The sequence below is a fragment of the Bos indicus x Bos taurus genome, chromosome 22, assembly GCF_003369695.1.
Source record: "Bos indicus x Bos taurus breed Angus x Brahman F1 hybrid chromosome 22, Bos_hybrid_MaternalHap_v2.0, whole genome shotgun sequence".
In the NCBI taxonomy this organism is placed as follows: Eukaryota; Metazoa; Chordata; class Mammalia; order Artiodactyla; family Bovidae; genus Bos; species Bos indicus x Bos taurus.
Window position 1 is genome coordinate 10,550,960 of NC_040097.1, and position 25,034 is coordinate 10,575,993.

The window sequence follows — 25,034 nt, forward strand, 5'->3', positions numbered from 1 at the left end:
AAGGGAAATACGTAGGAAATTGACACAGGCTGTAGTTAAGTGATATGCTGCCCTAGCGACCACAGTTCCCAGCAGCCCTCGCGCAGCCAGACACCTTCGCGGATTGGCCGCCTCTTTAGGAAACGTGTAGTGGGGGAAGGGGATAGGCGCGAAGTACTGTGGGTAGGAGACGGCCGTCGGCGGAGGCGCCATTTTGTGAAGCGGCCGTACCCTGTTGGAATTCCTTGGCATAAACTGCTACTGCTGCTACTTCCGTCCTTCTTGGGGGTAAGTGCGGTGGCCGCCCATAATGACTGGCGGTTCTTTCTGCTGTGGCAGGCCCTATAGAGCCTCCCTGTCAGCCGCAAGCTGCGGCCGTTCAGCCCCAGCGGGATCTCGAAGGGCTACCCGAGGCATTGGAGGGCCGCGCCCCTCTTCGCCACCAGCGCTGTCAGCTTTCAGAGCGCGTTCTCCCGGCCAGCCCGAGGCCCTCTTCTCTTGGAGCTGTGAGTGTGCCCCGCCCGGGACGTGTTTCCAACTCCCAGGCCAAGTTGAGCAAGGAGTCGTCGTCTGTCCCTCAGATACTTCTTAGGGGCCCCCTGACAGTCTCTAGCCGCCATAGCTCCGCAGGTTCGCCGGAATCAACTCTCTCCGAAAAGCTGTTCGGTGAAGGGTGATCTGGGGCTGGGAACCTCTTAGGGGTCGGGAGGTGCAAGTGCAAACAGGAAAAGAAAGCTGGACGCCTGAGTCGGTCGTGCAGTCCGTGGCGCCGCCATCTCACCCGCGACTCCCCACGGAGGTGGGTCTGGGCAGTGCCCAGGCGTTGAGGGGCTGCAGCAGGGATTCTGCCCAGGCCCTTGTTCCTCCCTGATGGTTCTGTTCCCTGTATTAATTCCCATGTTCGTTAAGCGCCTGCCTAGAACAGGCGCCAGGGACGGCTGTAACTGGTTTCTCAGACCTCGCAAGCATCGAAGGTCTTCTAGCTGTGTGATGTTTTACCACCGTCAGTGCGCAGCGGGGCCAGGTTGGCTGCCTCAGGGACCTGTGGTGATTATTGTTACCTGGGAATTAAGTCGTACGGATGTTTACTCTTGTTTGATATAGCTTTGGATCTGCCGTTGCGTTTTAAACGGACTCGATTTTCAGTTAGCCCAGCATCGGCTTTCTGAAAGGTTTTAAATTTTTCATGAGTAATTTTTGAATTTTGTTTAGCTCCTTGTATTAATAAAGACACTTTGGTTAATGTTTTAAGGCTCAACTACCCCAATTGGAGTTGCTTTGATTCAGAACACAGGGAGCTGATTGCAGCTGTGCCCTTTTTGCTTTGTAATCCTACAGTGGGAGCAGGGAAGGCATCTTCTGCTTGCATCCTTTTATGGGTTTGTGTTTGAATATGGAATCTAATATTTTTAACTCTGCTCGCCTTCCTGCTATGCTCATTGTTAATAAAACCATCGTTTGATTTTAATGTTGACAGTTGGCCCCCACCCCTCAACCTTAGATCATCACTGTTAATGGTTTGAAGAAATTCCAGTCTCAGTGGTGTCCCAGCTATGAAACAGTTGACTTAGGTGATCTCCCAGATTTGCAGCAACGGATCTCTCTTGTCTCCTAGAAAAAAGCAAATTTGAACCTTTTGGAGCAGTGTCCTAGATCTTCAGTAGAACAATGGGTTCAGACAAACGGTAAGTTATTACTGTAAATGCCTTTGATCTCAACATTTTAATGGCGACTGAGCTATTTGTTGAAAATTGTTTACCATACTAATATTTGAGTCTGTGTTTTGTGTCATGCATTCTGTGAGCACTTTCATGATACTTGCTTGCATAAGCACATGGTTTAATGAGATAATAAAAATACTGTGTGAACTGTCCTGTGGTAAAAGAAGTTGAGGGGGCTGTTAGAACACTTAGGAACCTGTGTTTTCTTGGAAATAGCCAGGAAAGCTTCCTGGAGAAAGTATTCTCTTAAGGTGAAGCCTGAAGGGTAAGAAAGAATTAAGCAAAGAAGGCTTGGTGGAGTAGGAGATCATGAAGGTTCCTGGTGTGGATAACAGCCTCTGGCAGAAAGTAGGAAATTGTCCTGTCGCTTTGCACAGTACCTGGCTGTAGAAAGCAGTCAGTGAAGGCCAGTTCTCATTATTGTCTCCTCCATGACAAGATGATCCAGATTATAGAGCTGAGAAGCTTTGGACCATGGGTTACATTAAAAAAGAAGAAAGAAAAACTGCTGAAGAATTAACAGAATTAAGATGAGAGCATTTGGCTCCTGTGTCATCTGTGGAGTCTCCCACTCAAACCATTTGATTTAAACACACAACTTCTGCTTATTGAGCCAGCTTCCTTCTTAATATTGAATCCAGTCCCAGTGATAGATCAAACTGATGGCCCACTGGGACTCAGGAAATGTTCATGTTACATGATGTCATTGTTTGGTTTCAAATAAACATTTACCGTTTTAGGGTCTCTCATTCACATACTTTACATTGTGAAATTGCCCTGGACTATTTGTTATCATTCACTTCTTTTTATTAAATTTGTATACTCTAAATGATGCCCTATAGCCCTTCCCTTTATTTTGTCCTTACACAGAGTTTTATGAATCTGGTAAACAATTTATCAAAGAACTGTTTGTAAAGAGACACAGATATATAGAACAGTCCTTTGGACTCTGTGGGAGAAGGTGAGGGTGGGATGATTTGAGAGAATAGGATTGAAATATGTATATTATCATACGTGAAACAGAGCGCCAGTCCAGGTTCGATGCATGAGACAGGGTGCTCAGGGCTGGTGCACTGGGATGACCCTGAGGGATGGAATGGGGAGTGAGGTGGGAAGGGGGTTCAGGATGGGGAACACATGTACACCCATGGCTGATTCATGTCAATGTATGGCAAAAACCACTACAATATTGTAAAGTAATTACCCTCCAATTAAATAAATTAATTTTTTAAAAAAGAACTGTTTGTGGTCCAGTGGGTTTAAGCCTTTTGTTATTAGATTTTCCTGTAAAGCCCAGTGCTGCCCAGTAATCAAAAATAAATCAGATGTTATAGGAAATAATGTTCTCTGATGATGCTACTTATTATAACAATTAAACTTGGTTAACTGCCTAACAGGGAAAAAAAGAAAAACTAACTCATCCAGTTCAGTGGTCCATTGCTCAGTAGTGAGAATACCCTTCAGAGTGGATGAGTCAGGATATGTTTTCTTTTGAAACTGAATGAAATGAGAATACATTTGACCCTTAAACAGCACAGATTTGAATTGTGCAGGTCCACTTACAGGCAGATTTTCTTCAATAAATACGGTACTACATGATCCGTGGTTGGTTGAATCTGTAGATGCAGAATTGGGTATACCAGAGGGCTTACTGTGCAACTTGAGCATCCATGGATTTTGGTATCTGCAGCGGGTCCTGGAAACAGTCCCTGGCAGGAACAACTGTAATTGCATTCTTCCTATTTAAATTGATCAGTAAGATCTGAAATCAGGGATGAAAGGAGTGATACGTAGATCACAGGCTTGGGGAAATGCAGGATAAACATGGACAGACAACCTGTCTCAATTGTAATTGTCTCAATTGTAAGTTGTTATTTGGTGATAAATTTTAAGGGATCCATTGAACTATTTGGATACCTTATAAACCAAAATCTGGATTGAAATTTTTTTCAACCATGTTTTCTAAAGGGACAGAATGTGATTTACTTAAGAATAAAGGAAAATTTTCTTCCCTGGCAGAGTGAGTAGAACGGAGCGCAGTGGAAGATATGGTTCCATCATAGACAGGGATGACCGTGATGAGCGTGAATCCAGAAGCAGACGGAGGGACTCAGATTACAAAAGATCTAGTGATGATCGGAGGGGTGATAGATATGACGACTACCGAGACTATGACAGTCCAGAGGTGAGTGACCAGCAACTGTTTATGGAGTTGTTAGAATTATGAAATAAGTATACCAAGTGTGAGAATCTCTCAGGAGGAGTGTTCTATTCAAACACTTCAGTATTCTGAAATCTGTTTAGTCAGCTATAACTCTCAAAGACAGACGGAGACTTATAGTCAGAATTCTTGGCCAGGGTTTACATAGGGCTCACCAGGCACTTTTTTGAGCACATGACTTAGATGAACTCATTCAAATCTCACTACAACCATATAATGTAGTTACTGTACCCATTTTAAAGATGAGGCAATTGGGGCATAATTATATACCATCCCTTGGCCTCAGATAGTTTCTGAAAGTTGTAGTTTAATATTGTAGCATAGCTTTTTTTCACATTTCTTTTCATATGCATCAACTTTGTTGAGAAGTAATATTGTGCTACCCATATAATTTGGCACTTTTTTTTTCTTTTTTTGTTCATATAATCATCTTTCTTTAACAAGTAATACTGTTTGTGTGTTGATATACTGTTCGGTGAGTTGTTAAACATTCTTCCTGAAATTAAATGATTGTTGCCAGGTTTGGGGGTTTTTGTTTTTTGCTATTTTAGACGACACTATGGTGAACATCATCATGGAGTTCTTGTATTATCTGTTCCTTAAGATGAATTATTAGGAGTGGATGGAGTGGATCAAAGGGTATAAAAAGCACAGTGTGATTTGAATTACAATTTTGTTCACTGTAAATCAGAGAGAACGTGAAAGAAGGAACAGTGACCGATCGGAAGATGGCTACCATTCTGATGGTGACTATGGTGAACATGACTATAGGCACGACATCAGTGACGAGAGGGAGAGCAAGACCATCATGCTTCGTGGCCTTCCCATCACCATCACGGAGAGCGATGTAAGGGGGACCAACTGTCTAATGAGCCGTCAGTAGGCCCAACAGACTCTGAGCTTCTACCATTATTTTCTTGTGTTCTTTTTAGCTCAAGCTAATATCTAGTGAAGTACCTTTCTATAAGTAGGGTGAAGTTCTCTCAACTTAGCTCATAGATAATCTTTGTATTTAGACTTTGAAGCTCAATATACAGCTTTCAGAACTATAGGGGACAGTTTTTATTCTTTCAATAATAGCTCCTAGAAGGTATTTAGTACATTTTTGTTGAATTGGTCACTTATTCACTGAGATTATATCCATAAGAACATTTTAATGATTCAGCATCCTTTGATTTGATGGACATTGTATTATCCATTTGAAACCTCTGGAAAGCCTTTTGACAAGCCTGGCTTCCCCCTTCTCAGACTGGTCAACTGTGGCTTTGGTGTACTAGGCACTGCCTGGTTTCCAGTGGTGTCTCTGGTCTTCACCCATTGCTTCCAGCCCCATCCACCACTTGGCTTCTGCTGCAGGCAACTTTGTACGTGTCCATTGTTCTACCAATATGCCCCCATGCCCCCCCCTTTTTTTTGCCGTGCTGTGTGGGCATTTGGGATCTTAGTTCCCCAACCACTGATGGAACCTGTGCCCCCTGGGTTGGAAGCACAGAGTCTTAACCTGTCTAGTTGTGGACGTGGGCTTAGCTGCTTTGCAGCATATGGGATGTTAGTTCCCAGACCAGGGATCGAACCCTGAATTGGAAGGTGGATTATTAACCACTGGACCACCGGGTACGTCCCCAGGCAGAATTTCTTATGTGTATCCCCAACCCTTGAACTCAGGAGGCTGCCCAGCCAATGTCTGTAAAATGAATGTGATGTTTTGAAATATATTTTATAAACCATATAAATGCACAGCATTATGGCAGTATCTGTTGTCTTAGGGTATTCAAGGTAATAGTCTGACTATGAATTTTAGAGCTGTATTGAGTTCACACAGCCTAAGTGACAAAATGTGAAATGGGATGTTTGAGTTAATAGTGGGTATTTATTTGTGTTCCAAAACACACTTGCTCCACTGTGTACTGTTACACCATAGAATCATGGATCCTGCCTCATAAACGCTTAAGGATGATAGCTAAAGTCAACAGATAATGAAGGCAATGCAGAATAGAAAGGGATAAGTGTCGGAAGAGGTCTTGTTGAAAGTAGTTCTGTGGAGTAGTAACTCGAGGCTTCTTTAAGGGAGCTGTGTTACTGGTGGAGGGTAAGGAAGAGCTCCAGGGAGCTATTAGTTGAGCTCATTCTTGAAAGATAGAAAATGTTTTGACCTGGTTGAGAACAGAGGATAAGATGTGTACTGGCCCTAACTAGCTTGATTTGACTGAAATCAAAGACGTTTGGCAGGAGAAAATCATATTTGGGGGCCACTGCTGGAATCTTTACAAGCCCAGCTAAGTATTAAAAAAAGCTGCTGAAGTTTTTGCCTGGTAACAAAAGCTGTGCAGGTTTGAATGGTAGAGTCAGGGAGTGGTAGGGGCTAGAAGGAAGGCAGAGCTGAGCTCAGGTAGCAGTAGCCATGGGCTTGTAGAGTAGGGGATAGAAGAAATCCTGCAGGAGTCAGTTGAGGAAACTTTACTTGTTGATCATGTTGTTCCCTTGAGTCGGTTAAGCCTGTGGCCCTTGAAGCCTGCAGAAGTGGGTGGCAATGGGGAGAGCAATGCCCTAGCTGGCCCTGGGGGACCTACCTTCTGGTAATGAAACAAGATTGTAATTCTTGCTTATTTCAGGCTTCTCAGGGAGCTAGAAGTGCTTACCATAAGAAGGCAGGTTTTTCCAAGTAGACTTTCTGAGATTCCCCAGATTTGTGCAATATTTGTGAGAAATTTGCATATTGGGCTCTTTGGTGGTGGTTTAGTTGCTAAGCTGTGTCTGACTCTTATGATCCCGTGGACTGTAGCCTGCCAGGCTCCTCTGTCCATGGGATTCTCCAGGCGAGAATACTGGAGTGGGTTGCCATTTCCTTCTCCAAAGGATCTTCCCGACCCAGGAATCAAACCTGGGTCTCCTGCATTGCAGGCAGATTCTTTACCAACTGAGCTATGAGAGAAGCCTCCTCATATTGAGATCTTTAAAAGCATTTAAAAATTATAGTGTTCTCTTGAATGAACTTCAGTTTGTCACTTTCATCATTATTTGTCCTTTGTAATCCCCTCACTGACATGTGAACTCCTAGAGTAACTATGTTTAGTTAATTTTGTTACTATGTGTGTTACTGTATCAGTATATTCATCCAGTTTGTATTTAGTTACTCTGGTAGCTAAGTTATCGGTAACTATGTTACCAAGCATGAACTTGAGTCAGGTGATTGGGTCTGGCTTGATGTAACACTTCTACATACTCTCTATTTGTGGTAGTCTCCAAAGCCACTAGGAGTATTGACTCATGCTCTTAGGGGAAATACAAACTTAGATTGCTGTAAGCCTCTGGTCACAACATTTTCATTAACAGATCAATATATAGCCTTATTTCGTGTATATTTCTGTTTAAAGGTGCCTTATTTAACATATACTTTGATTCATTAGCACTGAACTCACAGCCAACAGCACTGTAACTCATGTCTGAAGGAAGCTTTTCTAACATATCTTCTCTGTGAAGCACATCACAGCCTGCCCTCTTGCATTAGGAACACTAGACAGCACTTCAGCACTGCACCTGGAGAGCCATTTTAAACCGTGAAATCGCCACCAAAAAGTACAAAAATGTGAAATACCTGCCACTAAATAGACTAGGAGAAGGACGTCTGTTTACAATATGAAAGCTGATACAAAGCATAGCATAACCTCTGCCAGGAACATGTGCATCAGGCAACTCAAATTTTTTACTACTCCGCACGTGTTTGCAAATGACCTTGAAAGTGCAAGTAGTATTCATTTGGAGTATAATGAATTTTAATTAGTAGGCAAATCTACCCCAAATACTGAGGACTGATTTTATATAATCCTGCAACCTTTACACGTAATAATGAAATGGGGAAGCCACTAAGAGTCTCTCACAAATTTGTCCCTGGTGTTTTTCCTGAGAGTGTTGCTGCCTGGTATGATTGCTGGAGAGATTGATGTCTTTTTTAATGTATTTTGCCTTTTGCAGTGAAGGTTTGATTTGAAATTGGTAATAAGCTTAGCAGCCAGAAGTCTTTCTTCAGGCCCAATTCATGTTCACTTTGATTCACTAGGAGCCTAAGAATATTAAAAGTTTTTTTTTTTTATGTAAATATAAGGAAACTGTTTCTTTAAGACATTGTGCAAAAAACATCTTAAGGGAGTTCCTTGTTTTGGGGCTATTGATTTCTTAGTCTCCTTCAGAGACTCTACTTCAGAGTATGATGACATATTATCTGCCTCTTTTAAATCTTTTTCTTTTCTCTCTGGTCCTTTAGAACAAAGGACAAGATTAGCCTGAGGGGGTGGGTGGAGGCTTGAGGGTCAGCACACCACGAGCAAGGCTGTGTCTCACAACATAAAGTAGCTGTACTTGAGGAAATCCCCCATCAGCAGGTAAAGAAGGCTTTCAGAGCTGTTATAGTGCATCAGTTTCTATGAGAAGCCTCCCTTCTTTTATTCTATTTTTAGACTAATTGCATTTTGATGATAGAAGTATAAAAGCTTGGCCAATTAAGCTTAAGTAATATAAGCTTAAGTTGATGTAATCCCTAGTCTTTGAACGCTCTAGTGTGGAATGGTTTGTGGCTAAAGCTTTAACAGTAAATGTGTAAAACCCTGTGCAGATTCGAGAAATGATGGAATCCTTTGAAGGCCCTCAGCCTGCGGACGTGAGGCTGATGAAAAGGAAAACAGGTGAGAGCTTGCTTAGTTCCTGCTGTTCTGGTTCTCTTCCCCATTCCCACCTCAGTCCCTAAAGAACATCCTGATATTCCCCAGTCTTCAAGCACATGAATTCAGAATGAAAGGTTTGCCATGGCTAAGGAATGTGACTCTTTGAAAACGATGTTAGACAGCACCTGAGGACCTTTTTAAAAACTTTGTTTTTAGGGGCTTTTTTTTCCCTTCGGTAAGTAGTGATGTATAAACTCCTTGTTTGTTTGTAATCGGTTGCATGGTTTTTAAGCGTGGAATCAAATCGAATGGCATTTAGTTCAGGCGGCTTGGTTCCTTGCCATGGCAAAGTATCAAGAAGATCCCCAAGTCAAGTCACATTTGTAAAGCTGCTTCCCAATTGGCTTTGTCACGCAGTGTTGAAGCAGTGGGAGAGAGATTCACCTGTTATAAAGGAACTGACTAACACGAGTATCCCGTCTATATCTGAATGCTGTCTCTAGGTGTAAGCCGTGGTTTCGCCTTCGTGGAGTTTTATCACTTGCAAGATGCTACCAGCTGGATGGAAGCCAATCAGGTTGCTTCACTCACCAAGTCTAGATATTCATGAAAATGGAACAAGTCTGTACAATTAAAAAAAAAAAGGTTGAAGGAGTGGTTTGTTCCAAAGGAGTGACTTTTAAAAAAAAGGCTTTGTATATATTAAAATTGATGTTACTGGAATAAATACAGTACCACACATTACACTGCAGAATTTGCTCTGCCTTTAAACATGGCTACCTGACATGGCTTTGTTAACCACTGAATGTTTGTCTGGTAGTTATCAGAACATCTTGAATATTCCCCCTTTCCTCCCCTGATTATATTCTTGTTTATTTTGTCCTTTGAGAGTCATCTTAGATTATCCAACTCTCAATTTGACAATGAAGAGAATATAATTGAAGTCTGCTGTAGGAATTTTGTAAGTAATTATTTCAACTTGGAGACCTCAAGCCTCCTAGAGGCATAACTGCTCATATGGGTCTTCAAGAACTATTTAAGGATCTAATAGAATTTATGAACAGTAAGTCTGATGAGATTAGCCTAAGAGCTGGTGTCCTGCTGCTGTCTAATCTAGTTAGAGTGGCATTAACATCCTAATCTCCCTGAGAATGCCTCTTACAGTCTGTTCAAAGCAAATCTTTGATGATTTCTTTGATGTGGCATTAACTGAATCGTTCTACAGTTCATCAAGATAATGTTCAGTGCTTGGCACATAAATAACATTTTTTGCCACAACTCCAAAGCACAGTATTGAATGCCTTAACCAAGTGCATTCTGGGAAGTTTGCTTAACTCATAATGTTGCTTCTCTGTAGCATTTTATGATTTGTTACTCATAAATAAGAGTTATATTCTTTGGACACTTAATATCATTAATAATGAGACTCACTAATGAGGATATCATCTTGATTGACTTGTTAGATTTTTAAGCCTCTCACATCCTTAACCCAGAGGTGACAACCTGATCTTATAATGGTAGATCTTAATTGATTTCGTACCATGGACACCATCCTAGTAAAATTCAGGACATACACAAGCTTCGTGTGAACCTGCTTTCTTTACACGACAGCATCTTTTTAAAGCCTCTTATTAATATAATGGATGTATCAGAATGACTTGGGAGTTTAAAACTCCTGGGAAATTAAAACCTGAAAGACACTTAAAAGCGGCACAATTTTAATGTATACAAAGCTGTGTTAATATGTACTATTTCATTACAGTTCAAATTCACTCCAGAAATGAAAGGCCAGTAGGATTAGGGACTCAGTGATAGTTTGGAGTCTCCCCAAACCAGCACATCCCTCCTAGTGGGATGATCTGTTGACTTATTTCCCAGCTTCTCTATTTTTGCTTCTATACAACACAGTGAGTGGATGACCTTCAGCTCTTTCCCTCTTGGCCAGACATGCAGTCTTGCCTTTAGATATTGCAGAGACAACATTCACAGCATGTCTTAACTCTTCCAGGATTTGCAAGAACCAAATTACTCAACAGTATGTATGTTTGGAGGGGTTAGACTCCTTTAAAAAGTTTGGATATCTAACCTCCTACTTAAATCCCTTCTGACGGTGTCAGAACACCCCGCTCCCTTTCCCTCCCCCCAGAAAAAAAACAGAAAAGGTGTTCCTGTTAAAATGAAGGCTCTTTGGGGGCAGATGCTGGGTGTGCTCTTGGTAAACTGTTTCAGCTCGGAATTTTCACCTTTGAAAATAAAATCCCTTGTAGTCACACAGTTGACTAGAAGGATGAGGTGGCATATGAACACTTACACACTTTTCCTAACCCCCTGAAGAAACTTCATTGGCCTCCTGGTTACTCATCTTGAAGAGAGTACCATCTTATTTCAGTGAAAAACACATCTGTCACTCAGGACATCACGTGGTTGCACTTGGCAGGAAGAAACCTCATTTAGCTGTTTTTAGAATCGATGGCATTCAGACTAGTGTCTCCTGAGAAAATTGTCACCAGCTTCCCTTTAAAAATGGGTTTCCCTCTCATTGTCCCCAAAGGACACATCCTGAAGCAGGAATTTGGGTGAAGGGGAAATGTAAAGGCTTTCACTTTGCATAAGGATGTGGGACTGGGGGAACAGTGAAGCGAAGCCCAAGGACACCATGCTAAGGGCTAAAGTAGGAGACAACCTCAGAACTGGGAGAGTTGTGTCTTCTGCTCTTTGAACTAGATTGTCAACTCTCAGGCAGCCTGTCAATGCTGAATGTTAGGACTTCTGTCTCTGCTGGAGACACGGCCTGGTGCATGTCAGCGTTTATAGCGTGTGTCAGCTTTCTCAGCACTCCCTGACTCCGTTTACCTTTACTCCGCATCCCATTCTCTTACTGCCTATCTGAAGGATTGGATGGGCAGAGTATAGGTGGCGGTGGTTGGTCCTCCCCGTATGTTGTCCATTTAATTCCAGAGCACTGATTTTTCCGAAGTGTGCTCTGCCCTGGGAAAATGGACACATGTTCCTCACAATGGGAATAACTAATTACTTCTTTTTTTTTTACAGAAAAAGTTGGTGATTCAAGGAAAGCATATTGCAATGCATTATAGCAATCCCAGACCTAAGTTTGAAGATTGGCTTTGTAACAAGGTAAGCATGTGTTCTTTCCAGACAAACCAAACTCTTGGGGTTTTTTGTTTTCTATTTGTTTGACTATCCAAACAAGAAAATGAGTAAAATATATGATTACCAGCTTTTATCAGGAGGTGATTTTCATACTTTGTGACTTTCTTGGGTCCTCCTGAGTAGGTATTAGAGGACAGACTCCCTCAAACATGAGAGATTTTAAGAACCAGATTTTAAGCCCAGTGTTTCAATTAAGATTTTAAGTTTGTTTTACTTTATGGTTTCTTAATTCTAGCGCTCTCATCTTTTGGCAATCTCTTTGTTAACAAAACCCTTTGTGGCCCTGCTCGAGTTATATAAGGGAGTTATATAAGATCTGTTATGAGTGAGGAACGATATCCATGGGCAGAACCCTAAGGGGGCAAGTGTCAACAAAGTCACAAAGTAGGTGTTGCTGTTGGCATTTTGAGAGTATTTGGTGTCACATGTCCAGCAGGGCTCTAGACAGAATTCCATTCGCATTGTATCTGTGTATATAGAGTGGTCTATATAGTGCTTTTCTGACGTAAGGGAGAACTTTGCCAGTGGCTTGCTGCAGGGTTTTGGGGTGAACTGAAACTTCTCCGCAACTTGAGAAAAATGGAAATCTACTTCAAAATACATCAGAATGTATTTTTCTGGGGGTCATTCACATAGCGAGATTTTTAGGTTAATGCTCCTTGTCTTCAATGCATAGGATCACCTTCTGCTTTTATTGCTCCTCACTGGGACTTGCCTGTGACCCTCTTGCTCTAATCCACATTGTTACTAGTAAACCTGGCCTACCATGAGATAGAATTACAGATAAAACTTTTTTTTTTCCAGTGCTGCCTTAACAATTTCAGGAAAAGACTAAAATGCTTCCGATGTGGAGCAGACAAGTTTGGTAAGCCCAGATTTGGCTGTTGGGGAATATGTATTGAAACTTGACTAATTGGATTATCTGTGAACCTAAGGAAAAGTACAGACTGTGGGGTGTTTAAGCAATAACGTGTATATTTTCCTTAAATCTTCTACCTTAGGTTATGTAGTTATTTTCTTTAAACCTCCTTCCTTAGATTTAGTAGATCCTGGTGTTGAGTGCAAGAATACAAAGAGTTCTTTTATTTTTCAAAATTAAGTCAGCTTTCCTGCTTTGCTTTCTGTATCTGCTTTTTTTTTTTTACTACAGAGATGAAGTCCTCTGAAGTCCTCCAGTGGCCTGGTTTTTGCATTCCACATTTAAAATTCATGTCAAAATTAATGAGGTTTTACTGTAGCCACAAATGGTTAAAAAAGAAAAAATAACAGCTCCGTTTACTTAAAACTTTGGTATTTGAATGTATTTCTTATGTTGATTTGTTGTTTGTCTTCAATTACTGATTCTTCCTCTTTTCTTTCCTTTCTTGTAGACTCTGAACAGGAAGTGCCCCCTGGAACCACAGAATCAGTTCAGTCTGTTGATTACTATTGTGATAGTAAGTGCAAATGTAATCTTTCGGCCGTTAAGTTGGAAACTGATCTCCGTTGGATGTTTTTTGTTCTCCTGCTCTTTTTTAATGAGCAGTCAGTGGCTTCAGATTGTCTCATTAAAGACTGATTTTTGGATTTCTTTTCAGTGTCAAAGTGAAAGATAAATGCAGTTGACCCTTAAACAACAATGGGTTTGAACCATGTGCATCTATGCTGATTTTCTTTCTTTTTTTAATGAATGCTACAATACTACCCTGGGCTTCCCTGGTGGCTCAGACAGTAAAGAATCCACCTGCAGTGTGGGAGTCCTGGGTTCAGTCCTTGGGTTGGGAAGATCCCCTGGAGGAGGGCATGGCAACCGACTCCAGTATTCTTGCCTGGAAAATCCCCATGGACTGAGGAGCCTGGTGGGCTACAGTCCATGGGGTTGCAGAGAGTTAGATACTACTGAAGCAACTAAGCACACACAGTACTACACTGTTTACTGGCTGAATCTGGGGATGTGGAACTACCAGTACAGAGGGCTGGCTGTAAAGTTATACACAGATGTTCTATTGCATGGTGGGAGTGGGGTCAGCACCCCCTCATCCCCCTGCATTCAAGGGTCAAATATACTGGAAACCTCCCAAAATGGGTTTGTTTGTACTTGAAACTGCTTTGAAAGGCACTGGTGGTAGAAATGCATGTCTCTGTCATTTGTCTCGTTCACCTGCAGCAATCATACTTCGAAACATAGCTCCACACACTGTGGTGGATTCCATCATGACAGCACTGTCTCCCTATGCGTCCTTAGCTGTCAATAACATTCGCCTCATAAAAGACAAACAGACCCAGCAGAACAGAGGCTTTGCATTTGTGCAGCTGTCTTCTGCAATGGTGAGATGTTCCTTGAATCTTTCCTTTTAAAAGAAACTGAGATAAGACGCAAATGTGGTTCATCCAGTTGTGATACTACGTCTAATGTTCTTGGAGCCCAAAGTTCAAGACTTAAGTAATGACAGTTATTGCAGTGCTAAATTATAGGCTGATGGCTTTAGTAAGTGGTAAAAATACCATTGGTATACCTGTAGATAACTAGCTGAACTGAAGTCTGAGCCACAGTTTAGTCTTTTTTCATGCTTTTAGATTGACCTAGCACTGGCTCCTTTAATAATACTAGATACCTTGAGAGAGGGCTTTTTTTAATTTCTCATGATTTCATATCCACAGACAATAATGAATTGCTTTTTTTTTTTTTTAATTTCTTTGACTAGGATAGATGGTAGAGATTTTCAGTTACATGACAAAGATGACAAAATTGTTTTTCTTCACATTCTCCTGCAGGATGCTTCTCAGCTGCTACAGATACTACAGAGTCTCCATCCTCCTTTGAAAATTGATGGCAAAACCATTGGGGTTGATTTTGCAAAAAGTGCCAGAAAGTGAGTGGCTTCATTGCCCTTACTTCAAACCGCTGCATCTGCATGCTTGTTCGAGAATGAGCTGCTAACTGCACTCGAAGCCCATGTTCTTGTACTGAGATGGAATCTTCCTGATGGGCTGAGAAGGATGCACTTGTCTTCATAGCACTTATTCCCTCCTGTCCTCAATAACCAGTTGCCAGAAGGCTTGAGAGCAGGACAAGACAGACTTGGTAGATGGGTTGAGAATATATGCTATGCAGACTGCTTCAGAATGGTGCAGACCCATCTGGAAATAATTCTTTCCTTCCACAACAGCATGCTAATACAGCTTCATGTATATAGAGCTTCATTCTAGTGATGTAAATTTCCCATTTCTAGTATCATTGCTCATCAAGTAGACACCTTCTTAAATAGAAAAGTACAAAAGAAAGCAGCTATACTGCAGGGACACATGCCCACTTAGGGCTTTGCCCGTGGAAACCCTTCCTCACTCTGAAATGTGGTGTTGCTGGCATTGCAGACCTTCCAGTAAAGTCTGGAGTGAATTACTGTTTTCTGGGTAGTGTGGGATTAAGTGATGGGAAGCATACTGATATAAAATCACATGGTTGGATTTTTGTGGTTTCAGAGACTTGGTCCTACCAGATGGTAACAGGGTCAGCGCCTTCTCCGTGGCTAGTACAGCCATTGCTGCTGCTCAGTGGTCATCCACCCAGGTAAAGGGAAGGATCTTTTTGCTCCAAGTAGTGTGGTGGTGGTGGTGGTGCCCAGATTCACTTAGAAGCTCTCCAAGGACATTTGAAGACCTCAGTGTCTGCTAAGTTTGTCTGTGTTTCCTCTTCTTTTGACATTGTAGTCTCAGAGTGGCGAAGGAGGCAGTGTGGACTACAGTTACCTGCAGCCAGGCCAAGATGGCTATGCCCAGTATGCTCAGGTGGGTAGACTGGACCATTATCTGACTTCTGGTCTCCAGAGTGTGTCCAAGAATGGCAGCTTTAATGGTGGACTCTTCTTCAGTACTCACAGGATTACCAACAGTTTTATCAGCAACAAGCTGGAGGGTTAGAATCCGATGCATCATCTGCATCAGGTAATAGATTTCATATTTGTTTTATCTCCTGTTTAAGCAAATACAGTTGAGGACATACAGCTAGATGTTCTCATTAGATTCAAATAAATCTAGGAGAGCCATTTCCCTGTAAGATGAGGGATTGGGCACATTCAGGGTTGTCACCATGTACCTAAGCTTCTGGGGGGATATCGGCAGTGCTTGTGCAATGGGCTTCCCTGGTGGCTCAGATGGTAAGAAGCCACCTGCAATGCAGAAGACATAGGTTTGATCCCTGCGTCAGGAAGATTCCCTGGAGAAAGGAATGGCTTCTCAACTCCAGCATTCTTGCCTGGAGAATTCCACGGACAGAGGAGCCTGGTGGTCTCGAGTCCATGGGGTCACAAAATTCGGACAGGACTGAGTGATTAACACTTGTGGATATCAGGAGCTGATACGAAGCTCTTAGAGACTATGCCATAATGAGCATTCATTCTTGAGTTGAATTCAGTATTTTCCCTCTCTGTGCTGTTTGGAATTGTGGGTGCCCATGTAAGTTCAGGTGAGCAGTCTCTTGTCCAGACATCAATCAGAAGGGTCACTCTTAAAAGCTATTGCTCTGGTTTTTGTTCCAGTATTACAAAGTTGTGGCAGTTAAATCTATTTTCAACCCCAGAGCAGATGTGGAAACCTTCTTCTTAGCCATCATACAGAATGTCTGACTTTGTGTATCACATTCTAGTAGGATTATAAAAGTGAGAATATCATAGGTTAAAGAGTACTTACTGGGATTTAGGTGGTTAAGAACTGACATATACAAAGACAGATTCTAGATTGGGCATTCCAGGTAAGGATGTTTGGTTTAGAGTTCAGTGCCTTGGCTGTTGTAACTCCGGTGTTTATCATCAGGCACAGCGGTGACCACCACCTCAGCGGCTGTCGTATCCCAGAGTCCCCAGCTGTATAATCAGACCTCCAACCCACCCAGCTCTCCGGTAATCCTGTCATCTTAGATATAGAACTGGTGATTGTTGGGGAAACTGTTGCTATACAAATACTACCTTTTCTCACTGTGTGAGCCAGGATTGACTGATACACACATTCCAACCTTACTTCTTTCTGTCTAATCGTATTATGTACTGAAGTAATTTTGTGTCTGTATTTTAAGTGCAAGATTCCACACAGGGTCTGTTTATACTATGCATGCTTCGACTTGACCTTTAGGAAGACAGTTGTCAGCATGTGTTTTGCTCAAGGATTGCCCTAGACCATTGCTACAGTGGGTCTGTCAGGGGGCCCTTCCTGCTGGATGATTGCAGTGATTTAGTTCTCTTGAGAGGCTTTACAGTTGAAACTATATTGAAGCTGCTGTTCTTTCCAGACTGAGGAAGCACAGCCTAGCACTAGCACAAGTACACAGGCCCCAGCCGCTTCCCCTACTGGTGTAGTTCCTGGTACCAAATATGGTAAGCCAAACCTCACGGGGCTGTTGACAGTTGGAAGGTCCTAGTTGTTGATTTTGTTTAATAAGCGCTCCTCTCCCTTTGTGGGTGTCAGCGGGACACGTGGGGATGTGAGAGAAGACGACCTGCTGCATCTCAGTGGCTTAGAATTGGAAGTAAAGCCAGTCTCTTCCCTGGAATGACTGTGTGCTGGGTTTTGTTTTTGCAGCAGTGCCTGACACATCCACATATCAGTATGATGAATCTTCAGGATATTACTATGATCCAACAACAGGGCTGTACTATGACCCCAACTCACAGGTAATTTAAGGGGTAAAACAGACGTTTTGAGGTGTAATGTACTTACTGAAAAATTCATGAAACTGACACATGCAGTTCTTGCAGTTCTTTGAATGTTTGTTTACATATATATACATTGGTTCATTTACCAGCACCACAATAAGAGCAAGAACATTCCTAGCACACTAAACATTCTCTGGTGCCTCTTGTTGGTCAGTCCCACCTCCCCTGCCCCAAGCACTGTTCTTTCTCCTATTACCATGGATTATTTTGTCACGTTAAAGTTTTCAGGTGACTGTTAATTTTCATGTAGACACCTATATACAAATTTTAAATTGTGATTTTTTTCAACTGAGGGAAAATTCACATTTCAGCCATTTAGAGTGTTCAGTTCAATAGTTTTTTTAGTGTAGTCACAGTGTTGGACACCCATCATCTAATGTTGATGAACGTTTTCATCAACCTGAAAAAAAACCCCTATACCCTACATATTAAGCAGTTACTTCCTAATTCCTTCCCACCCCAGCAACCACTGCTTTCTGTCTCTCTAGGTTTGCCTGTTCTAGACATTTTGTATAAATGGAATCAAATAATATGTGACTTTTTGTGTACAGCTCTTTTTTTACTTAGTATTTTTGAGAGTAGAAATCAGCAGATCTGTGGAGTGATATTTTATTTTTGGCAGTGTATAGAACTTTTTAAAGAGGAGAGGCAACATTAACACTCCATAAATAAGCAACTGTTTATGACCAGAAGCTGTGTGTATATATAGAATAGTAAAAATAAGTGCTTTTAACAGGAATTTGGCGTTGAAAGCTTGTGGTTTCTGAGAGTCAGGTGTGACGCTATGTGGGACCTGCCAAGCAGGCTGGGGCCTGTACATGTTGCTTCCACTGCTCTTCTTGTGGAGTCTGGCCATTTCCCAGGCCGTTCTTGGTGGCCATAAAAGTTGGGGCTCCTGTGTCTGACGTGCACTGCCTCCCCTGGAAAAGATACAAAAGGCAGTCTCTCCTGAGCCCCTGTTGAGCAGGTAGAGTAAGCCATTGGACAATAGAGAAGAAGAGAGGTAGCTGCCACCCATTCTCTTTTGTGGTTCTCCCCACACACTTCATATCAGGTTCCTTCACCTGTCACCTCCTTCCAGGTTCCCGAGCTGGTGTTTTACAACCCTGTTTGGTTGCCTGGGCGTCCAAACAGAACAGGCAGGGTTCTGTATGGTTGAACCTAGCAATGAGATGTTAACTTATTGTCATGGAGGACGTGTGAGAAAAAGCTCCTCCTGAACCACTTGCTCTGGCCACCTGGTTTGTGTAAATGGTCTTATCTGTGGAAAGGAGTCAGGCTTATTGCTCTTTGGGTACCCTCCAGGCCCAGGTATTAATTAATGGGACCTCGAGACTCTCAAAACCACATTCTACTCACCCAAGAAGTTTCACACCTCTTGGCCAGCTGGTTCACCATCCTCACCTACACCAAGGTGGATTGCACCTCCTCTCTGCCCAGGAAATATTACTGGTCTGCAGCATGCTTTATGTTTTTATGTTTAATTTTTTTGACAAAATAATGGAGATGTAAAAAGTAAAAATACTCCTTTAGGTTGGTTAGTGGTTTGACCCAGGAGAAAGTCTACATTAATTGTGTTTTTTATTCTAGTATTACTACAATTCCTTAACTCAGCAGTACCTATACTGGGATGGAGAGAAGGAGACTTACATGCTGGCTGCGGAGTCTAACTCCCACCAGCAGACAGGCCTACCTCCTGCAAAAGAAGGAAAGGAAAAGAAGGAGAAACCCAAGAGCAAAACAGCCCAGCAAGTAAGATCATGACCCAACCAGCAGACCCATTTTTATCTGTTTTTTTTTGTTTGTTTGTTTGTTTTTAAATCAAGTGGTGGGGTGGAGCTGTGGCATTTAGCTTTATTTGGATTCTTAAAGACTGGGTCATACATCTTACTTACATTAAGCTCATAGTCTAGTTAGTCGCTCAGTCATGTCCAACTCCTTTGCAACCACATGGACCACAGCCTGCTAGGCTTCTCTGTGGAATTCTCTAGGCAAGAATACTGGAGTGGGTAGTCATTCCCTTCTCCAGGGGATCTTCCCCACCCAGGGATCAAACCAGGGTCTCCTGCATTGCAGGCAGATTTCTTTACCATCTGAGCCACCAGGGAAGCCCTAAGTTCCTAGAGCATTGTGCAGTTTTTTAGTGTTATTCTTTGTTATCTGTCAGTTGCCTGAAAGACTCACAGACTTTGGAACAATATTCATTAATGACTTTGGTAATATGCAGTATCTCAAAAAAGATAAGGGCAAAAGGGGTTTTGTTACAGTTTGTTACAATAATGGCTTGTTCTCTTGGCATAGGAGACTGTTTGCTAAGTTCCTCTACCTAAATCTCTGTCATTGTTGTTTGACTGTAGATCGCCAAAGACATGGAACGCTGGGCTAAGAGTTTAAACAAGCAGAAAGAAAATTTTAAAAACAGCTTTCAACCTGTTAATTCTTTGAGGGAAGAAGAAAGGAGAGAATCTGCTGCCGCAGATGCCGGTTTTGCTCTCTTTGAGAAGAAGGTAACAGTAACAAGGATGGCCTTACTTCATAAGGGCAGCTTCGGTAAAACTTGAGGCTTATGACTTGTTCTGTGTTTCCCAGGGAGCCTTAGCAGAAAGGCAACAGCTCATCCCCGAATTGGTGCGAAATGGAGATGAGGACAACCCCCTCAAAGTAAGGAAGTACCAGCTTTAAACCAGTGTTTGAAGGCTGTGTCTGTGCTTTGTGTCTCACTTTGATCTGCATCTTGGCTACTGTGAAAGTGTTAGTCACTCAGTCGTGTCCAACTATTTGCAACCCCATGGTCTGTCCGTGGAATTCTCCAGGCAAGAATACTGGAGTAAGTTGCCAGTCCCTTGTCCAGGGGACCTTCCTGACCCAGGGATCAAACCTGGGTCTCCTGCATTGCAGGCAGATGCTTTACCATCTGAGCTATAAGCATCTGGCTAATCTCATTCCTGCTTAAAACGGATGTGTCCCTGTCAGTGGGTATTTGAAGCAGCTTATGCACACAGAATCTATGTTCAGGGCTTTGTTTTCTCTGTGTGAGAGCAAGTGAGATGGAACAGAGAATAAAGCCCAGATTCCTGAGCTCAGTTGAGTTTTATTACATTTGTAAATAGTGAGTTTTAACAGTCTGGAAAGAGAAAATCAAGACCAAAAAAACGTGTTTTACTTGGTAGATACTTACCTGAGTGGGTCATTACTCTGATCTGTTGTATTTGAAGTTTTCAGACATGGTCAGTAGTTTGAGAAAAGTCATCCAGGAAGTCTTCTTGGTTCCCAAGAGGGTTGGTGGTGGGAGGCTGTCGGGCCCAGCACTGGAAGACCTAGCTGCTCTGCTCACTTATGTGTGACGTATGGATAATGGGCATTCTCTCACAGCTTGGATTAGGCGTTACTTTAGCCATTGCTGTTTCTCTGTTGCACATTTCCAATGACCCACCTTCCTCTTGTTTCTAGAGGGGTCTGGTTGCTGCTTACAGTGGTGACAGTGACAACGAAGAGGAGCTGGTAGAGAGACTTGAGAGTGAAGAAGAAAAGCTGGCCGACTGGAAAAAGATGGCCTGCCTGCTCTGCCGGCGCCAGTTCCCAAACAAAGACGCCCTGGTCAGGCACCAGCAACTCTCAGACCTCCACAAGGTGGCCATGCTTCTCTGAGCTGATCTGAAGCAGGGAGGGGAGGCAACGAGACGCTATGGGTGCCCTGATGGTAGTGAAGGTTCAGTAAATACCTGCGTTAAGTGATTGCCTCTTACAAGGCAGCTCCTCAGTATAGTCTGTTCCAGATTGTGAGTAGAAAGGAGCGTGGCAGCTCCAGGTACACCCAGTTCTGGCTTTCCTGTTGTAATGAATTGGACTTTGACTTGGATGGAGCACAATAGATACTAATAATGTTTTGACATCTCAAATTAGGAAGATACGAATTACTGTGTTTGTTAAATCTCTGATACAGCAAAACATGGACATCTACCGACGATCCAGACTGAGCGAGCAGGAGCTGGAAGCCTTGGAGCTGAGAGAGAGAGAGGTGAATGGGGGTCAAGGTGCTGCTCGCGTATCTTGGGGTAACTGCCCTTGCCTTTTACTCGTAGCACTTGTTCCAGGTCCCAGGGACAGGGTAGGGTATGTCACATATCTGTCACCTGGCCGTCATGGCTCGTGTAGACTGGACCCAAGCTGTGTGCACTGGGAGCCCTACAATATCCTTTCATGAGGGTGCTTGAGACCACTCACAAGCCCTGGGTGCCAGAGACCCACTGGTGAAGTACACTGGGTTGTAGTAAGGACAGAGTGAGCTTGTTTGGCCTGACCAGGGAAGCCTTTGTGGACAGTGAGGGGAGCTCAGACGAGACCTAGGGAACAGCAGGACAGAATGATTGCAGGTGACCTGGAAGGAAGCAGTGGGGCCCCTAATGAGCAGTCACTTGGTGGTTGATGAAGCAGGTTGAGATCCAGCCACCCAGTTTAAGTACAAATGGAGGCCTATGGCTTAGAGATGAACCTCTGAGCAAGTGACTTGAAGTTGCTCACCCCAAGATAGTTCTGAGGTATCTATAGCTAAAGCTTTTTACCTTCCTGTTTTTTTCCCACTCTTTAATGGTGCCAGCTCCCCAGGGACTGTAGAGCAGGTCTCAGGAAGCCACCTCTTGGCTCTGTCTTCCTGGAGATGGGCCTGTCCAAATGCTGAGGAAGAACAGCAGCCCTGCCCTCCTCTCCCTCGAGGACCTCGGCAGGCTGTGCCCACACCCAGCAATGCCCACACCCAGCAGGCTGGTTGAAGAGCTTGACAAGAGGTGACTCGTTAAATAAAACTGGTTGTTAGAAATGTAGTTTTGCCCCAGGTTCCACACACACATCATCTCTACAAACCTGCCATTTGGGATATGACGAAGTGCAGCCAGGGAAACAGGGCATGTGGTATTTGCAGGCACTCTAAAAGGCCAAGCTCCAGATGAAGGAAGCACCTGAGGTGACAGTCTGAAGTGTGGGTGCTTGAGACTGCGACAGATTGATTGAATATCTCTAACCGGGCTGTTCTCCCACGTAGATGAAATACCGGGATCGCGCTGCAGAAAGACGGGAGAAATATGGCATCCCAGAGCCTCCAGAACCCAAGCGCAAGAAGCAGTTTGATGCTGGCACCGTGTATGTGTTGTGCACATTTTCCGCTTTCTGAGCCGGGGCTCTGGCTGTTTTGAGTAACTGTGTGTTTGCCACTGGCAGGAATTACGAGCAGCCCACCAAAGATGGCATTGACCACAGTAACATTGGCAACAAGATGCTGCAGGCCATGGGTTGGCGGGAAGGCTCAGGTTTGGGGAGAAAGTGTCAAGGCATCACAGCCCCCATTGAGGTAAGCAGTGGGATTGGGCTTCAGCGGCCTGCAGGCTTGTCCCAGAGATGGAATGAGGTTGAAGCACCCGGAGGGCCTGGGCCCCAGTGGGAGTTGTATTCCCTGCAGCCATCCCATATTGCACCCTCTTTTTAAGATGTCAGTTGGGAGGAACAGGTGTGGCACCCAGCTGGATTTTTCTGGTTTTTGGGTCTCTTTGGGTAAAGCCTACCTTCTCCTAAGAAGCTGTGTCTTTCTACATCCTTCGATATAAACAAACCTTAACGCTGACTCAGTAGCTTAGATCGGATTTTCAGAAAGGTACTGTGCTTTCATTTCTAAGTGACTTTTGCTTATGTATAAAACAAATTACCCTTTAGTAGGACTTTGATCCATGATAAGAAATGCTTTATTCAGTCAGAGCTCAGGACCAGAGGCCCTCGACCACTGGCCTTCTAGACAAGAGGACTGCCAGTGGTTGCTCTCTCCCTGACCTGGCAGCATAGCCTAGAACAAACACTTGCTGTTGATCTGTGCAGGCGAGTTCTGCTGACTTTGAGCTGTCCTGCCATGATCTGTACCTAAAATTACCAGACCTTCACTGGGCTTTGGTGTAAGGCTTTGGGGCCCTTTAGTAGGCACGGTGCTTGCTGAACAGGCATAGAATTGGGGGAGGGTGTGTTTCTGTCTGCCTTTCTCCCTCACCCATTTGATCCCCTCAGTCCTTCCAGGTCTCCAAAATAGAAATCCCTGTCTTCATTTAAAATTTCTGTCTCCTGAGGGGTGGTCCAGCTCAGAAGGGAGTGGGCTAGACGTGGGGGAGAGGGAGCAGTCCACACCCTACCTGCCAGCTGCTGACTACAGTTTCATTACCCACCAGGCTCAAGTCCGGCTAAAAGGAGCTGGCCTAGGCGCCAAAGGCAGCGCATACGGACTGTCTGGTGCAGATTCCTACAAAGATGCTGTCCGGAAGGCCATGTTTGCCCGATTCACTGAGATGGAGTGAGACACGGGGATGAGAGAGAGAGGACGAAGAGCTCCAAAGAGCACAAGGAACGCTCCATCTCCTGAATTCACTCTGACCACCTTTCTCTTTAAGGGCATGCCCTGTGCTGTTAATGGTTTTTAGGGTGAACCAGTTCATTCTGCAAGGTTCTCCCACTTGAGTTCCCCTTGTATGGGTTATCTGGTGAATGGCTTGCCTTCCTGCCAGAGGGCCTGTGAGCTGACCAGGGGGACAGTGCGTCTTTTATACTTCGTGTACATATTGTAATGTAGTGTGTGTTTTACATGTGTAGCCTATGTTGTGGTCCATCAGCCCCTTGCATTCCTAGGGGGTGTTGAGATGCTCTAGGGTGGTATGTGACACCAAAGCCGCCTCGTCATTTGTTGTGCTGTCTTTTCTCGGCAAAAGCCTTATGTATATTTGTATATTACACATTTGTACAGAATTTTGGAAGATTTTCAGTCTAGTTGCCAAATCTGGCTCCTTTACAAAAGAAATACTTTGAAAAATGAGTGTGTGTGTCTCTTTATTCTTGGGTAGCCAGGTAAGCAGAGCATGTTGGAGCCAGTCAAGCCTGGTGATAAAATAAGTACGTGAAAATTCTTCGTGAAAATTCCATCATAACTGAGTCAGCCTTTTCCACTTCATTCTACTCCCTTTGGGCCTAAGTGAGTGTGAGCACTTGTGCATCTTCACTTTTTACAGACTGTAAGTCCAGACATGGGGGCAGGCATGTTACTGCTCTGTGAGGAACAACCTCCCTGCTTTTGGCCATAATACAGGAGCCCTCTGCTGAGGTGGAGGAGCTGAGAGGCCCTTTCTCTCCTGAAGCACTCCAGTTCTCCAAATCATCTTAGCTGCCTGGGAGGTGGTCAGGGACATTGCAAGGTTTTCCATTCTCAAGGTGTCGTCCCATCCCTGTCATCATTTTGGCCAGCAAGATCATGCTTGAGAAGGGCAGGAAGTGTGCCTGAGTCTGAGGCTGTTCCCAAGACCAGCTGCAATGGGGTTACCCATGCTGCCCATCTGGCTGAACTGAGTGATTGGGCTTCATTTTTGGAATTTAGTCAGGGAGGGGGAAACTTGTTAAAGCTCGAACTCCATGGCTTTTGTGAATGGTCATACTTTTCTGTTTTCAGGCAGGCCTGGCCTATATAAAATCAGGATAAAGGGTTGCACAGGAGGAGCTTTAAGGGCAGGGGCCCTCATCCCAGTTTCCTTGGGGGTACCTTGGAGAAGTTGAGCCTAGCTTTGCTAGGGAGATGTGG

General features: G+C 43.6%; 1 protein-coding gene across 3 annotated transcripts; it reads left to right on the plus strand.

The window, feature by feature from the left end:
* The first annotated feature begins 151 nt into the window (after positions 1 to 151).
* Positions 152 to 24,278, plus strand: RBM5 (RNA binding motif protein 5). 3 transcript variants are annotated; one of them, XR_003507845.1, is made up of 25 exons: positions 152 to 267; positions 1,595 to 1,664; positions 3,720 to 3,885; positions 4,613 to 4,768; positions 8,531 to 8,600; positions 9,083 to 9,156; positions 11,631 to 11,714; positions 12,555 to 12,615; positions 13,121 to 13,186; positions 13,897 to 14,057; positions 14,505 to 14,602; positions 15,213 to 15,300; positions 15,441 to 15,518; positions 15,602 to 15,674; positions 16,542 to 16,627; positions 17,014 to 17,098; positions 17,304 to 17,395; positions 19,028 to 19,189; positions 19,795 to 19,944; positions 20,027 to 20,098; positions 20,888 to 21,067; positions 21,381 to 21,492; positions 22,476 to 22,573; positions 22,652 to 22,781; positions 23,641 to 24,278. XR_003507845.1 is itself a non-coding variant. In XM_027523457.1 (25 exons), exons 2-25 carry the CDS (start codon positions 1,648 to 1,650, stop codon positions 23,764 to 23,766), a joined length of 2,448 nt encoding a protein of 815 aa, XP_027379258.1. In that variant the 5' UTR covers positions 154 to 267; positions 1,595 to 1,647; the 3' UTR covers positions 23,767 to 24,278. The 3 variants fall into 3 exon arrangements, 2 of the variants coding, with proteins under 2 accessions (XP_027379259.1, XP_027379258.1); XM_027523457.1 differs by having other exon boundaries at positions 154 to 267; positions 21,381 to 21,455; XM_027523458.1 differs by lacking the exons at positions 22,652 to 22,781; positions 23,641 to 24,278 and having other exon boundaries at positions 22,476 to 22,574.
* Positions 24,279 to 25,034: the final 756 nt, after the last annotated feature.